Source organism: Salpingoeca rosetta (assembly GCF_000188695.1).
Source record: "Salpingoeca rosetta unplaced genomic scaffold supercont1.19, whole genome shotgun sequence".
NCBI lineage: Eukaryota > Choanoflagellata > Craspedida > Salpingoecidae > Salpingoeca > Salpingoeca rosetta.
In genome coordinates, this window is record NW_004754915.1 from 279,196 (window position 1) to 294,195 (window position 15,000).

The following is a 15,000-nucleotide window of genomic DNA, read 5'->3' on the forward strand; positions in this document are numbered from 1 at the left end:
TTCAACATACTTTCTGCAGGACGACTTGTGGAAGCAGGCATGACAGTGACTCTGCATCCCGAGCACCCCAGTCTGAGCGATGAGCACATGACGATGGAGCTGGCAAAGAATGGGGCAACATACTACTTGCGTGCCAAGCCACACCGACCTGGCCAACCAACTCAGCGATGCATGGCCATCACGCCCTTGGAGACATGGCATAGGCGGCTCGGTCACCGTGCGTGGCAGGATGTGAAACGAGTGCTAAGCGGGAACGGCATACAGACCACGACAGACGAACCTGACTGCACGGACTGCCTACCCTACAAGACGCACCGGAAGCCGGTGAAGAAGAAGTCACAGCCACATCATCTGGAACCTGGCGATCGAATCCATGCGGATATCCTGGGCCCATACCAAGGATGCCACCAGGGATACGCGTACGTGATGCTGTTTGTGGATGAAAGATCCAGGTATGCTGAGGGAATCGCGATGAAGAAGAAGTCCGACGCAGCAGCAACGCTTGCGCAGTTCGTTGCGACTACAGCTATCCCAGTTCAAAGAGGCACGCTGATGCAGCTTGACTACGATCCAGTGTTCAAGTCTCAAAGATTTGCGACAACAGCGACAAGGCTCGGGATTGGTTTGCGCTACTCGCCACCCTACACGCATCAGCACAATGGAGTGGCAGAAAGGAACTGGAGGACGATCAAAGAAACAGCTGCGGCCATCCTAGGAACGTCGGCGATTCCACCACAACAGCGAGGCCGGTTCACCATTGCGGCTATTCAACACGCGACCACAATCTACAACTGCATGCCACACACCGGCACGGACCATACGACGCCATACACAGCCCTGCTGGGGAAACAACCACCTCTTCAGATGCTGAAAGTGTTCGGTTGCCGCTGTGTCATCTATGATGAGACTCAAACCAGCGAGTCGCCATTGCCCCCGCGAGGACTCTGGGGATTCTACCTCGGGCTGGATCAGTCTTGCAACGGGCACCGTGTGTTTGTCCAAGCCACGGGGAGAGTGCGGGCAGGAATCAATGTTGACTTCGTTGAGCGAGCACAGGCAGAACAGCAACAACAGCAAACGGCTGAAACGAAAACTGACGGTGAACATATTAAAGCAGCGCATCGCACGGTCTTCGGCGGACGCGTCACAGCACAACAACAGCAGCCTGTGGCCTACGACGACCACAACAGTGGACACGTCGGGACAGAGCAACATGCGGCCTACGACGACCACAACAGTGGACACGTCGAGGCAGAGCAACATGCGGCCCACAACAACCACAACAGTGCACAAGTCGGGGCAGAGCAACATGCGGCCTACGACGACCACAACAGTGGACACGTCGAGGCAGAGCAACATGCGGCCCACAACAACCAAAATGGTGGACACGTCGAGGCAGAGCAACAGGCGGCCTACGACGACCACAGCAGCGAGGCAGAGCAACATGCGGCCCACAACAACCACAGCAGTGCACACGTCGAGGCAGAGCAACATGCGGCCTACGACGACCACAACAGTGGACACGTCGAGGCAGAGCAACATGCGGCCTACGACGACCACAACAGTGGACACGTCGGGGCAGAGCAACATGCGGCCTACGACGACCACAACAGTGGACACGTCGAGGCAGAGCAACATGCGGCCCACAACAACCAAAATGGTGGACACGTCGAGGCAGAGCAACAGGCGGCCTACGACAACCACAGCGGCGAACACACGGGTGAAAACGAACCATCAGAGGATCACCTGATGCCGACTGTGGCACCTGAACACGAGATCACACATGAACTCCAAACATCAGCAGCCTCCTCGACCACAGCAAACACGAAACAGCCGCTGAGGCGATCCAGCAGATCCCGAAAGACAGTGGTGAAGATGTGTCTGACGGCGAATGTGACAGACCGGGTTACACCAAAAACGTGGGGGGAGGCAATGGAGAGTGATGACAGGCAGAAGTGGATGGAGGCATTCTCGGAGGAATGGACCAACATGACCACATTTGACGTGTTTGATGTGGTCGAAGCCAGAGACATGCCGATGAAGACGAAGGTTCTGCCGAGCACGCTTGTACTCTCGGTGAAGCATCAGCAAGATGGAGAAGTGAGGTATAAGGTGAGGATGGTATGTTGCGGCAATCGACAGCATTCGTCGACGCTGGGGGAAGTGTTCGCGCCCACAGCACATGCGGATGCACTGAGAACAACGCTGGCGGTGGCTGTGATGAGGGGGTGGCAACTATGTCAATTTGACGTGAAGGCGGCTTTTCTTCATGCGCCGATCGATGACCACAACATCTATGTCAGGCCACCGGCAGCGGCCAACCTCCCAGGCAGTGCAGTGCTGCACCTCAAAAGGTCGCTCTACGGCCTTCGCCAAGCACCCCGACTATGGCACCAGCATTTGAGCAAGGAGCTGCAAGCGCTTGGGCTCCTCGCAGTCAAATCAGACGCATGTGTGTTTGTCTCCGCAACAGCTATCGTGTGTGTCCACGTGGATGACTTCATCGTAGCAGCAGACAGCCAGGGACGCATTCACGAGATCAGCACCAAGCTCGGCAGGCATCTGAAGGTGAAAAACCTCGGGGAGCCTACCTCCTACCTGGGCATGGACCTTCACCGCACCACAAACGGGCTGAGGATCAGCCAAGAGCGGTACCTAAGAGGCCTTCTCCAAGAACATGGACTACAGGACTGCAAACACAAGGCCACCCCGCTACCTCCAAAAGGAAGGCTTCACACAGCAACAGCACCGGACACGGACGTAGGGGAATACCAGCGGCTCGTCGGAAGCCTCATGTATCTGGCAGTCATGACGAGGCCAGATATCCGGTATGCGACGTCAGTACTTGCCAAACAGATGGCAGCGCCAACGAAACAACACCTACACGCTGCCAGACACGTGCTCAAATATCTCAAGGGACAGCCTGACCTCTGCATCGTTTATCGACGGCAACAACCACAACAACCGCAACACCAGCAACAGCTGACAGGATTTGCAGACGCCAGTCACAACACATGCCCTGTCACCTCAAAAGGCCATGGCGGCTTCTGCTTCACCCTGGGCGGAGGACCAGTATCTTGGTCATCCAAGCAACTCCCTCTTGTCACGGCGTCGACAGCAGAGACAGAATACGTCAGCATTGCCACAGCTGCGCAAAGAGCAGTGTTTCTAAGACAACTCCTGAAGGAGCTGGGTGAAGACCCCGGCGTCACAACCATTTACACGGACAACCAGCCGGCAATTGCCATTGCAAACAACAACAGCAGCAACGTCAGCAGCAAACACATTCATCTGCGATTTCATATCCTGAGGGACTTAGTTGCAGAACGCGCCATCAAGCTGCAGTATCAACCTGGTAGCACTCTGCTGGCTGACATGTTCACCAAGGCACTGCCCAGAGTCGCCCTTGACACCTGCAGGAGGCAGGTGCTGAGCAAGCCTTGAGGGGGTGTGGGGGTACTGAACACAGCACGACTTCAACACATACCAGAAGTTGGTGCATCGCTTTCTACACAAGTTTTCATTGGCGCCTGAGATGCAGGACACTGCCGTAACAGCTTTCCTCAACAGCTTTCAACAACAGCCTCCTGACATGGCAGGCAGACGAAACAACCACTTCAAGCCAAGAGAGACAACTACCCCTACGCAGCAACAAGAGTCTGCTTTCCGTGTCTGCGAAAAGGGCGACAGCGTTGGGTGCGGAGGTTGAGGGGGTGTGTTGGTGTTGGTCCGTTCATTCTGGTGATGTGACGTACGTATGACGTCACGACCTACATCCTTTGTTCTCTTGCTTTAGACTTATTGCATGTACATTGCATGTCATCTGGAGTATTCTCGTACCAATACAACCTCAGCACCAACGCCAAGGGAGTGAGCAGCTAAGAGTAACTGTGGCAAGAGAACAGCAGCACAAAATGGAATCAAACACAACACACCTGCCCTTCTCTCACGTGCAAACAGAGCAAAGGCAACCAACCACACACACACACACACACACACACACACACACACACACACACACACACACACACACACACACACACACACACACACACACACGCCCCACACTATCACTGGCAGTTTGCGGGGAGGGCAACAACGCCGCTTGAATCGGAAGAGCCAACAATGTCGAGCCAGCCATCGCCGTTCGTGTCAATAAAAGCAACACCCGTTGCTCCACTCACACCAGTGAGCACAGTCAAGGACGTGAAGACAGGCAGACCCGTGTCACCATCAACGCCCGTGTTGGTCAGCAGCGTGACCTGGCTGCCCGAGCGCTCAGCCACGAGAATGTCCGGGCGGCAATCGCCGTTGTAGTCACCAGCAATCACCGTAAACGGCCCAGCCAGGCCGCTCGCAACCGTGCCCATCTCAAACGTCGGCACGCCGCCGCTCACCCCGGTGCGTCTGCCAACAACGACGACGTTGCTGTCGGAGTCAGCAACCGCAATCTCGTTCACGCCATCGCCATCAACATCAACAACCTCGACATCGCGGGCCCGCCCAGCCACGGAGAACGCGGTGAAGCGCTGTGTGTCTGCGATGAGGTTGCCTGTCGGGGACGTGAGCACGACAATCGCGCCAGAGTCACGCGCTGCAGCCACAATGTCGACGCTGGCGTCGCCCGTCACGTCGCCAGCCGCAATGCCAAGCGGCGCACTGATGCCCGTCATCCGCACGGGCTCGCCCACAACAACACCGCCAGCGCCACTGGCTCGCTGCGTCGCAAACAGCACGACGCGGTCCGCCGTGCGCTCCGACGCAACAATATCCGGCTGGCCATCACCGGTCACGTCCACCAGCAGCACCTCATGCACGCCAGCGACGACAGCCGGGATGACTGTGGCATTGAAACCGCGGCCGCCATCCCCGGCGCTCCCAGCAAGGTTTGTCAGCAGGATCAGCGTGTCCGTGCCGCCAGCAACAACATCATCGTAGCCGTCACCGTCCAGGTCTGCCACGGCGACGCCGCGCGCACCAGCAACGGCGTCAGTGGTGAAATACAGCGAAAAGTCGCCGTTCGCCGCTTGCGTGTACACAGACACGCGACCCGAGCCCTCCTCCGTCACAACAACATCAACCATGTCGTCGTGGTTCACGTCAATTGCCCGCGTGCGATACCCGCTTGGCGCAATCGTGGTGCCATCATCAGGTGTGAACGACGACACGCAATCGGGCGTGCAGGACCCGCTCTGTGTGACAGCAGCTGTGGTAGATGTGGATGATGACGTGGAGGACGAGGACGACGACGACGACGATGATGAGGAGGAGGAGGAGGTCGAGGTCGAGGTCGAGGTCGACGAGGAAGTGGACGACGAAGAAGAAAAGGACGCAAGCACGTCGTCGGTTGTTGAGAAGTCCACCACATCCGCCGTTGTGTCTTCGAGGAACTGTGTTGTTGACGGCACTTGTGTTGGCGAACCTGGTGTCGTTGTGGTCGACGTGGACGAGGATGAGGACGTGGATGACGAGGATGAGGACGATGATGACGTCGAGGTGGATGATGATGAGGAGAACGAGGTCGAGGAGGAGAACGACGTCGAGGTAGATGTGGATGTCGAAGAGGAAGAGGAACGCGAGGCAAGCGTAGTTGTTACGACAGACGTCGACGTTGATGTGGAGGAGGAGGATGACGAGGAGGATGAAGATGAGGATGATGTGGAGGTGGATGTGGAGCTGGACGACGATGGGCTGGTGATGGGCTCGCACGTGCCACCGTTCACGTCATCGTCCATCTCCTCATAGCCGGATGGACACGACTCCACACACGTGCCCTCGTACAGGTAGTAGCCGCCAAAACAGACGACACAGGTGACGGCGTCTTCGTCCCAATTCACCTGGCACGACTCACACGTGTCACCACAGTCACAAGACCCACCCTGGCTCAAGTCAAACCCAGACAAGCAGAACGACGTGCCCGTCTTCGTAGTTGTGGTTGTCAGTGTCGACGTCGTCGTTGTTGTTGTTGTTGTTGTTGTTGTTGTTGTTGTTGTTGTTGTTGTTGTTGTTGTTGTTGTTGTTGTTGTTGTTGTTGTTGTTGTTGTTGTTGTTGTTGTTGTTGTTGTTGTTGTTGTTGTTGTTGTTGTTGTTGTTGTTGTTGTTGTTGAGGCTGCAGTGGTGAGATCAAGGGGATCGCCGCGAATGCGAATGGCACTCAGCTTTGGATTTTCGACCGAGGCAGTAAACTCAACCGTGAGTGTGTTATCGGCCACAAAGGTCTCAAACACGCGCGTATACGCGGTGGCCCAGCCAGCCGTGGCCACGAGGTCCAAGTCTGCCTGCACCACGGTCGACTCGATCGAAATGTCAAACACACGCGCGCCAACGCCGTTCGTGCAGGGGCAAATGTCCGCAAACAGCAGCACCAGCGTGTATGTGCGGCCCGGTGTCACAGGAAAGTCATATCGAAGATAACCATCCACGCCAGCACGCTCTGTGTAATACAGTGTGTCCTCAATGGTGTTGGCAATGGGTGTCTCAAACTGGAACCGCGCCCCGTTTGTGTAGAAGCCCTCATCTGGCTGCCACACCAACCCACGAGAATCTGTGTACGTGTCACCTGCACCGGCGTTGATCAAGTACAGATCCTCGGCACCAGTCAACTCGGGCGATGTTGTCGTCGTTGTTGTCGTGGTGGTGGTTGTAGTGGTGGTGGTCGTCGTGGTTGTAATGGTGGTGGTCGTCGTCGTTGTAACCGTGGTCGTAGTCGTTGTAGTCGTTGTGGTTGTGGTTGTTGTGGTTGTGGTTGTGGTTGTCGTCGTCGTTGTCGTTGTACTTGCGGTTGAGGTGGAGGTGCTGGAGATGGTGCTGAAGGCAGAGCTGGTGGAGGTGGTTGTGTCGCTTGAGATGCGTGTCACGGCTTCGATTGCCAGCGCATTGATGATGGGCTGCTCGCCGTCCACATCCCGTTGCACGAGCGCGACGCGAATGTTCCCGTTGCGGCGGCGCACGTTCGGGTACTCCAGCACCAGCGCCCTGTCGGGGCCAACCTCATTCAGCACGTCCACGCCAAACTCATAGGGAAGCCCGTTGATCTCAACATCAAACACGCGCGAGCATGCCGTGCACGACTCGGCCACCAAGATGAGCACGCGGTACTCAAACCCAGCAGGTACCGGTACCCTGTACTCCACGCTGTTGGTGGAGCGGCGGCCACGTGAGCCCGTGAAGAAGAGGGTGTCGAGGTCGGTGTCGGAAATGGGGCGGTTGCCCTCAGACACATCGCGCCCAGTCACCTTGTAAGCATCTGCCTGCCACAGCTGGCCCGTCTGCAGATCAAGATATGCCGAACCGGCGCAGTTGATGCGCACAGCAGGCAGTGGGCCCACAGCCGTCGTTGTTGTGCTCGTTGACACAGCTGACGTTGTTGTTGTTGTTGCTGTTGTTGTCGTCGTTGTAGTACTTGTGGTTGTGGTTGTGGCTGTAGTCCTGCTCGTGGTTGGTGTAGTTGTAGTTGTACTACCAGTTGTGCCTGTAACCGTGGATGACGATGGCGGCGGTGTGTTCCCGCACAGCACGAATTCGATTGCGTCGATGGTGAACAGGCCCATGTTTGATGCCTCCAGCCGCACACCCTGGCCAGCATCACCGGTAAACGCCACGGGGTCAAACGTGAGCTCAATCATTCGCAGCTCCTGCTCATCCCACACTTGGCTGGAGATGAACTGCTCTGAGCCACCAGCATGGTTCAGTGTGATGGACAGGAACGTCACGCCATCGGGTCCAATCAAGTCATGCAGGTACACGCGGTAGAAGCCGGGCGTCAGCTGCTCTGCGGAGAAGTCAACTTGCGACGGAACAACCCGCTGCAACGCGTCGTCATTGTGTGCACCGGCCAGTGCGATGTTGGACCAGAAAATGGATGATGGCGAAGTCACGACGAGCGGCGCCCCATCGGCGTTTGCATCCAAGAATGTGCGTGTGGACGGGAAGCACATGAAGGATGTTGTGGTTGTGGTTGTTGTTGTGGTTGTGGTTGTTGTTGTTGTTGTGGTTGTTGTTGTGGTTGTTGTCGTCGTGGTAGTGGTGGTGGTCGTGGTTGAGGTGGTGGAGGTTGTGGTTGTGGTTGCTCCAGAGGTGGTTGTGGTGGACGGGAACTCCTGGCACAGGACAAATTCAATGGCGTCAATGGTGAAGGTGCCCATGTTGGATGCTGCCAGCCGCACACCCTGGGATGGCCGTGCCGAGAGGAACACGGGGTCAAGCGTAAGCTCAATGCGCCTGCGTTCCGTGCTGTCCCCCACCTGGCTGGAAAGAAGCTGGTCCACGCCATGTGAGTGCGTCATATCAATGGCCAGCGAGCGTGTGCCTTCGGGGCCAATCATATCGTGAAGGAAGATGCGGTAGAGGCCAAACGGCAGCGACTCTGTGAAGAACTCCACCTGTGCGGGCACGTCATGCTGCAACGCATCATCGTTGTATCCGCCAGGAAGGTCCACAGGCGTCCACTCACTCCGCCCTGGCGTTGTCACAACATCTGGTGCACCCAGCGAGTTTGCATCAAACACAAAAGTGAATGAGGGCGTGCACACATTGCTCGGGCGTGTTGTTGTTGTTGTTGTTGTTGTTGTTGTTGTTGTTGTTGTTGTTGTTGTTGTTGTTGTTGTTGTGGTAGTGGTAGTGGTGGTGGTGGTCGTCGCCGTGGTCGTCGTTGTTGTGCTTGTTGTCGTTGTTGTCGTTGTGGTTGCCGTTGTCGTGGTCGTTGTCGTGGTCGTGGTGATGGTGGTGCTTGTCGTGGGCAGCGATTGCTGGCAAATGTAACCGCGGTAGGCGTCACACTCCACAACCGACAGCTCGCCCTGCACGTTGCCGCGCCTGTCTCTCGAGTTGAAGAGCAAGCATTTGTCGCCATCAAACGACGATGGCAGAGCACCTTCGAAGGGCAGTTGGTCGGCTGAGAGGCCATTCTGCAGCACCCACCGCAGCCCGGCGTCAGCGCTGAAGCGCGCGCCAACCCACAGCTCACGGTTTCGTGTCACGTGAAGGGCAAGGTCAAGCAGGAAGTCAAGCTCCTCCGGTGCGGAAACAACAGCCAGCACACCTCCGCTGAGCAAGCAGGACACTTCTGCCTGTTGAAACTGCGCCTTGGACGGGAACACGCGGAAGAGCTTCGACCCAAATTCATACCAGGCCTCGTGCCCACGGCCAAAGAAGTCTGTCGTGGTGCTGCTGGATGTGGATGAGGACGATGATGTGGAAGACGACGAAGACGTGCTTGTGCTTGAGCTTGTGCTGGTGCTTGAGCTTGAGCTTGAGCTTGTGCTGCTCGTGGTGCTGGTGCTGGTGCTGGTGCTGGACACGGTCGTGAATGACGACGTCGTTGTGGTGGTGGTGGTTGTGGTGGTGGTGGTGGTGGACAGGGTGGTGGTTGACATGTACTCGTCAAAGCTTTCGCCCTTCTCCCCGCGCAGCAGCACCACGTGGTCGATGTTGGCCTGACCCACGCCGCTCACCACCGCAAACACAATCTCAATGCCCGGAACAAACCCCTGTGCAGGCGACAGGTTCAGGGTGATGGGGTAGAAGCGGCCAATGGGCCCAAGCAGGGTCATGTCGACTGCCGTGATAGTCCGGGCCACAGCAACGTTGTTGCCGCCGTCGCGCAGCGAGATCTGCAGCGTGGGGAACTGGCGGAAGTCCAGCCGCCAGGCAAGCATGAAGCGCAGCTGGTAGTCGTATGCGGGGTCAATCTGAACACCGGGGAGCACGTGCGATGCACGCGCCTTTGGCCCGAGGAACAGCGTCTGCGCACCCCACGCCTCTGCATCATGCTGGCGGAACTGGATGATGGTGGGGCGGTACACACCGGCTGGCCCGCGCAGCGCCCAATCTGTGGCCGACGCGTCCCAGCTGCCCAGTGACACCACAGGCGACTCAAAATCGTTGTTGCCAACAGAGATGCGCTTGAACCGCGGCGGCCCCCGTGTCGTGGTGGTGGTCGTGGTGGTCGTCGTCGTTGATGTGGTTGCACCAGCGGACGTGGTTGTCCCCGGCCCACCTGCACCAGTGGTGGTGGTCGTTGAGGACGAGCCACCGGCAGCAGCAGTGGTAGTTGTGGTGGTGGTGGTCGTCGTGGGCGCTGCTGTTGTGAAGGGCCCTTCCGGTGCGCTTGAGCGGTGGCCGAAGAAAGGCCCTGATCCAACCAGCGAGAGAAAGTCTTCCGTGTGAGCGGAGACGCGCACGTTATCGACATCCACGGTGCCCACGCCAACGCCGATGATGCTGAGCATGAGGGGCTGTCCGATGAGGGTGGACGAATCGGATACAGAGGCGGTGCTGATACTGCCGACACAGAGCACGTCCACCCACTCGCCCGGCCCCGTTGGCAGGTCCGCCTGGTTGTAGGTGACCGAGCACAGCGGCTGGCGCGTGTCTGCGGTGACGAGCTCAACAATGACGGTGGGAACGGATGTGGCCTGCAGCGGCCAGCCCACGGCCACCGTCAGCGCATAGGCGGTGCTGTCGGCGATGACCAGCCCCTCCAGGGTCTGCTCGAGAATACCCAGCAATTCGAGGCGCACAAACGCACTCCCGTGCGCCGGGTACGGCAGGAGGATGCTGCTGTCGCCGACAGGGGTCGACGTGCGGGCGTAGCCGGAGGCGGGGCCATCAAAGGTAACGGTGCTCACAGTGCCCGTGGTGAGCCAGAAGGGTGGCGGACCGAGAGGCGAGGAGGGCTGCAGCTCGAAGGACGGGTTGGTGGTGTTGTAGGAGAAGGCAAGCAGGGAATCGGCCGTGCAGCAGTCACCAAAGCGGACAGAGGGCCCAAAGTCCCTGTCGGCGGCAAGCACCGCGTCAAGCTGCCCATCTCCATCCACATCGCGCAGCAGCACGGTGGATATGGCCTGCTGCATGTCCAGTGCAAATGCCGTTGACGGTGGCTCGCCTGTGGTGCGCAGCACGTCAAACCACGTCACGACTGCGTGCTCGCCCACGACGGCTGACAACGAAACGAGGTCATCGCTGGCGTCAAGGCTGTCGCCGCTGCTGGCGCTTGCAGCACGTTCGCCCTTGAAGGCGAGCTGGATGATGCTTGGGCGGAAGCCGGCGAGCGGCAGCACCCAGTCGCGACGAGGCGTGACCGTGCGCAGTGCACCCTCTTCCGTGATCTTGAACAGGCGCGTGCGTGCTGTTGCGGGGGAGCACACAGCCAGGTACACTGCCGTCGGCGACGCAACCACACTCAGCAGCAATGGCGCCGAGAGCGGCGGGGACTCGGCCACGTCGCCGGAGTTGGCGCTGCTGATGACGGGGACAACAGACGCTGGCATGGAGAGGAGGGAGGATCCGCCAACGAGCAGGAACACGTCACCTCGGCTCGTCGCTGCGGCCACGTGCGCTGTGGCAGCGCCAGGCACGCGCACGCTGCTGATGTCGGTGATGGGCGAGAGGACCTGTGCCTGCGCCGCGAGCACGCGGGCGGGTTCAAACTGCGGGTCGGCCCGGCGGTTTCGCAGCCAGTACAGGGTGCCCTGTGCCAAAGCGACCACATCTGGCGCGCCGTCACCATCAACATCGCCAGCGGTGAAGGCGGTGAGGCCCGGGATGTCCGCCACGAACCGCTCCTGGAAGGAGAACGAGAAGCCGTCGATGCGCGAGCGGAACCACGTGATGCGCCCAATGTCATGCATGGCCACAAGCACGTCTGCGTATGCGTTGTTGTCGATGTGGGCGAAGATGACCTGCGATGGCACGCCGCGGGTGGTGCCCATGATGCGGGCGGCAAAGCGGCGGCCGCCCAGACCCTGGTGTAACACCACGTGCTTGGTCTGCCCGACGCCAATGACCACGTCCACAAGGCCGTCGTTGTTGATGTCAGTGGTGTCTGCGGAGAGGACGTTGCCGGCCGTGAAGAGCAGCACTTCGCTGGCATCATCAAACGTGGGGACACAGAACGGGTAGAAGCACGGGCCAGCAGCCGTGTTCCACTGGTCCAGGGCATCGCTCACATCACCAGTGTCGGGAACGGCGGTGAGGGTGAGGCGGATGTTGTCAGCGTCCAGCTGTGACAAGGCGCTCTCCGACGTGTGCGTTGCAGTGAAGCGGATAGCTGTGGTGGTGTTCGCGACGTCGGCTGCCAGGAAGCCTGAAACGGCCAAGGTCTGGAACTGACCCGCTGTGGAGAGCGCGGGCTGGAGGGATGCCTCTGCGATAAGCATGTCCTCCGCACCGCCACCACTGCCCTGCACGGCAAAGACGCGCACATGCATGGTGCCTGTCTCGAGAGACCCAAGTTTGAGGCCCACGGCGCACTGGAAGTCCACGTAGTAGTCGGGGGTTGGCCCAGTGCCTTGGCCAGGGCTCCACACCACTTCCTGGCTGAGCTCTGCGCCCGTCATGATGACAGCGACGTTTGTGCCGTCTGCAGGGGATGCCAGCACAGTTTGGCCCGAGCTTGCGTCAACCATGAAGGAGGATGCGGGGTAGTGGGCCGTGGATGGTGTGTAATATCCGCCCAAGCCGTCCACCGCCCAATCAGGGATGCTCAATCTCAGGCTGGCAACTGGGCCACCGCCCTCAAAGGACGGATTGTTAACTGCAGCGTTGCGCGCGCGTGCGTGCATGTGCATGTGTGTGTGTGTGTGTGTGTGTGTGTGTGTGTATGAGCGGGTGTATTAGGAAAAGGGGCCATGCATGAACTTGTGAGTGTTGATGAGCCATGCGTGCCAGCGGAGGGAGCAAAAACAACGTGTAGGTCATGACAGTGTGGAGAGGCGGAGCAGTGGCTGACATGCTGGCTATCACGCGAAGGTGAGATTGTGTTGTGACATGACATGACAAGACAAGACAACGTTGGCGTTGATGTTGATGTTGATGGCGATGATAGTACATTCAAGGTGACGGATGACAGGAGGTGTAGTAGCAATGACGAAGGCTGCGCGCACATGCAGGAACACAACGAAAGGGGACGACTCACGTATTGATTGGGCGTGTGATGGGCTGGAGAGCGACGCGAGCACGCCAAGCAGCAGCAACAGCGCTGCAGCTAGCGCTCTTGCGACGCGCATCATGTGTGTGTTGTATGGGCGCTTGCTGTGTTGTTTTGTTTGCTTGCAAGCAAATGCCGCAATCCGGTGGCGACTGCTGTGCGCAGTTGCAGCCTCGCAGTGGACTTTCACGTGAGCGGGTAGAACAGAGGATAGTGGACGGGTGAGCGCAAGACCAGTGCCTGCAGGCACAAGCAGTCTCTTGCTGTTGTTGTTGTTGCTGTGTAGTGTGCTGTGGATTGGTTGTGTGATGGCTAGTTTGTTGTTGTGTGATGGCTAGTTTGCTGTTGTGGGAGGGAATCGACAAACACACAGATCAACAGATGCAGACACACACGCGCGCACACACAAGCTCAGGCAGGTGTGGCACGTGTGTTTGTTGTTGTCGCTGCTGTTTTGGTGTTGGTGGGTGCTGGCGGTGGCGTTAGTTGCTTGCTTCACTTCTTCGTGCCGCGTGGGATGGGTGGAAACAATGGGTGGTGTGTGTGTGCAGAGAGGTGGGTGGGTGCGCTTGTGGCGTGCCAACGGCCAGTTTTGCTTGACGAGGAGGGGACGCTGCCTTGAAGCTCGAACGATCTTGCCCGAACCAGGAATTTTATTCGAAATTTCCCATAAATTTCGTCCAAGCGGTGTTGTGTGGTTTGGGATGGATGGGATGGTTGGTGATAGGAGGTGGCGGCTGACGTGCACCGGGCGGCGGGGATGGAAATGACCTCTACATGACTGTGAATGCAGCGCACACTCCCTCTTCACGCCACACACACACACACACACACACACACACACACACGCACACTCATACAGCAAAACCTAGCAGAACACATGTTGTTCCGTTTGCATGTGACGGATGAATTTCAGCGCCAGTGTCGTTTGGGTAGGCTCTTTGTGCCGACAGTGAGCGCAGGGCGAGTGTCGTCCTGGACATATGGATCTGCTTCCTCTCTTCGCCGCAGCCACTCTGGCTGCTCGCTGCTTGTCTGTGACTCGGCCCCTTCCTTCCAATACTGTCGTTGCAGGGGTGAGCGTGTGTGTGTGTGTGTGTGTGTGTGTGTGACAGCGAGTGAGTGGGTGTGACAGCGAGTGAGTGCGCAAATGTGTGTGTGTGTGTGTTTATGGTGTGGGTTGCTGCCTACCCAGGACAAAACGGATGCACACATGAGGAACCACAGGCAGTGGCGTACCGGGTCTGCCGTTGGTGGTGCGGCCTCGGATGCCGGAATATCCTCCACAGAGTGCATGGCATGCATCTGTTCAAGCGCACGCAACAGCCCACACAAAACACGTTTGTGAGAAGTTATGGGAAATGGAAGAAAAGGCGGCCACAAGAAGGCCAAAGGAACACGAGGAAGTGGGGGTAAGCAAGCAGTGGACTCGCACGACGCACTTTCAGATACACACACACGCACACAGTGTGACTCACGATGAGCAGGTGTTGTTGCGAGAGGCGGGTGGTACAGCGGTCAAGTTCCTGTGCAGCAACCTCGGCTTGGTGCGACTGCACGGCGTGTTGCAGCGTGTGTTGCAGCGTGTGTTGCAGCGTGTGGTGTTTTGCCGTGAGAGGTGGCATTGAGGAAGGCGGAAAGTACCAAAGCCAAGGAGCAGGGGCTTCGGGTTTGAAGCATGGGTGCCTTGCATGCAAGCGAAACTACGCGCCAGAGGTGCAACATCAGGCAATAACAACAAAAAAAGACCAGCGCACCTCTGCAATGATTTCCTTTGAGAGGAGGCCAAGCCGGGAGAACTGCCAAGCAAGATGGGCCGGGCATTGCTTGTAGGGGCGGCGACAGCACCCATCCTCAGCTAACACGAGTGTGAATGGGCGGGGGACACGGGCGTGGATGAGAGAGAGAGAGTGTGTGTGTGTGTGTTGTTGTTGTTGTTGTTGTTGTTGTTGTTGTTGTTGTTGTTGTTGTTTAAGTTGTTGTTGTTGTTGTTGTTGTTTAAGTTGTTGTTGTTTAAGTTGTTGTTGTTGTTGTTGTTGTTGTTGTTGTTGTTGTTGTTGTTGTTGTGGTTG

At 57.9% G+C, this 15,000-nt stretch overlaps 3 protein-coding genes across 3 annotated transcripts in view; 1 reads left to right on the forward strand and 2 right to left on the reverse strand.

Moving 5' to 3' along the window:
* Positions 1–3,444, forward strand: part of PTSG_12641 (uncharacterized protein) — a gene marked incomplete at both ends in the record, with an annotated part of 4,322 nt that extends 878 nt beyond the window's left edge. Inside the window, one exon of the mRNA XM_004991560.1 lies at positions 1–3,444. This exon is cut by the window's left edge and continues 321 nt beyond it. Within this exon, the coding sequence (XP_004991617.1) occupies positions 1–3,444 (3,444 nt within the window).
* Positions 3,445–4,070: 626 nt separating this feature from the next.
* Positions 4,071–13,010, reverse strand: PTSG_07814 (uncharacterized protein; the record flags this gene model as incomplete). The annotated part of the gene is made up of 8 exons (XM_004991561.1): positions 4,071–5,124; positions 5,423–5,691; positions 6,192–6,559; positions 6,776–7,268; positions 7,479–7,805; positions 8,112–8,476; positions 8,762–12,535; positions 12,917–13,010. The coding sequence occupies 8 exons, from the start codon at positions 13,008–13,010 to the stop codon at positions 4,071–4,073; spliced, it is 6,744 nt and encodes a 2,247-aa protein (XP_004991618.1).
* Positions 13,011–13,840: 830 nt separating this feature from the next.
* Positions 13,841–15,000, reverse strand: part of PTSG_07815 (uncharacterized protein) — a gene marked incomplete at both ends in the record, with an annotated part of 4,824 nt that continues 3,664 nt past the window's right edge. Inside the window, 4 exons of the mRNA XM_004991562.1 lie at positions 13,841–13,990; positions 14,168–14,233; positions 14,407–14,481; positions 14,686–14,786. Of these exons, the coding sequence (XP_004991619.1) occupies positions 13,841–13,990; positions 14,168–14,233; positions 14,407–14,481; positions 14,686–14,786 (392 nt within the window). The remainder of the gene's footprint in view (positions 13,991–14,167; positions 14,234–14,406; positions 14,482–14,685; positions 14,787–15,000) is intronic.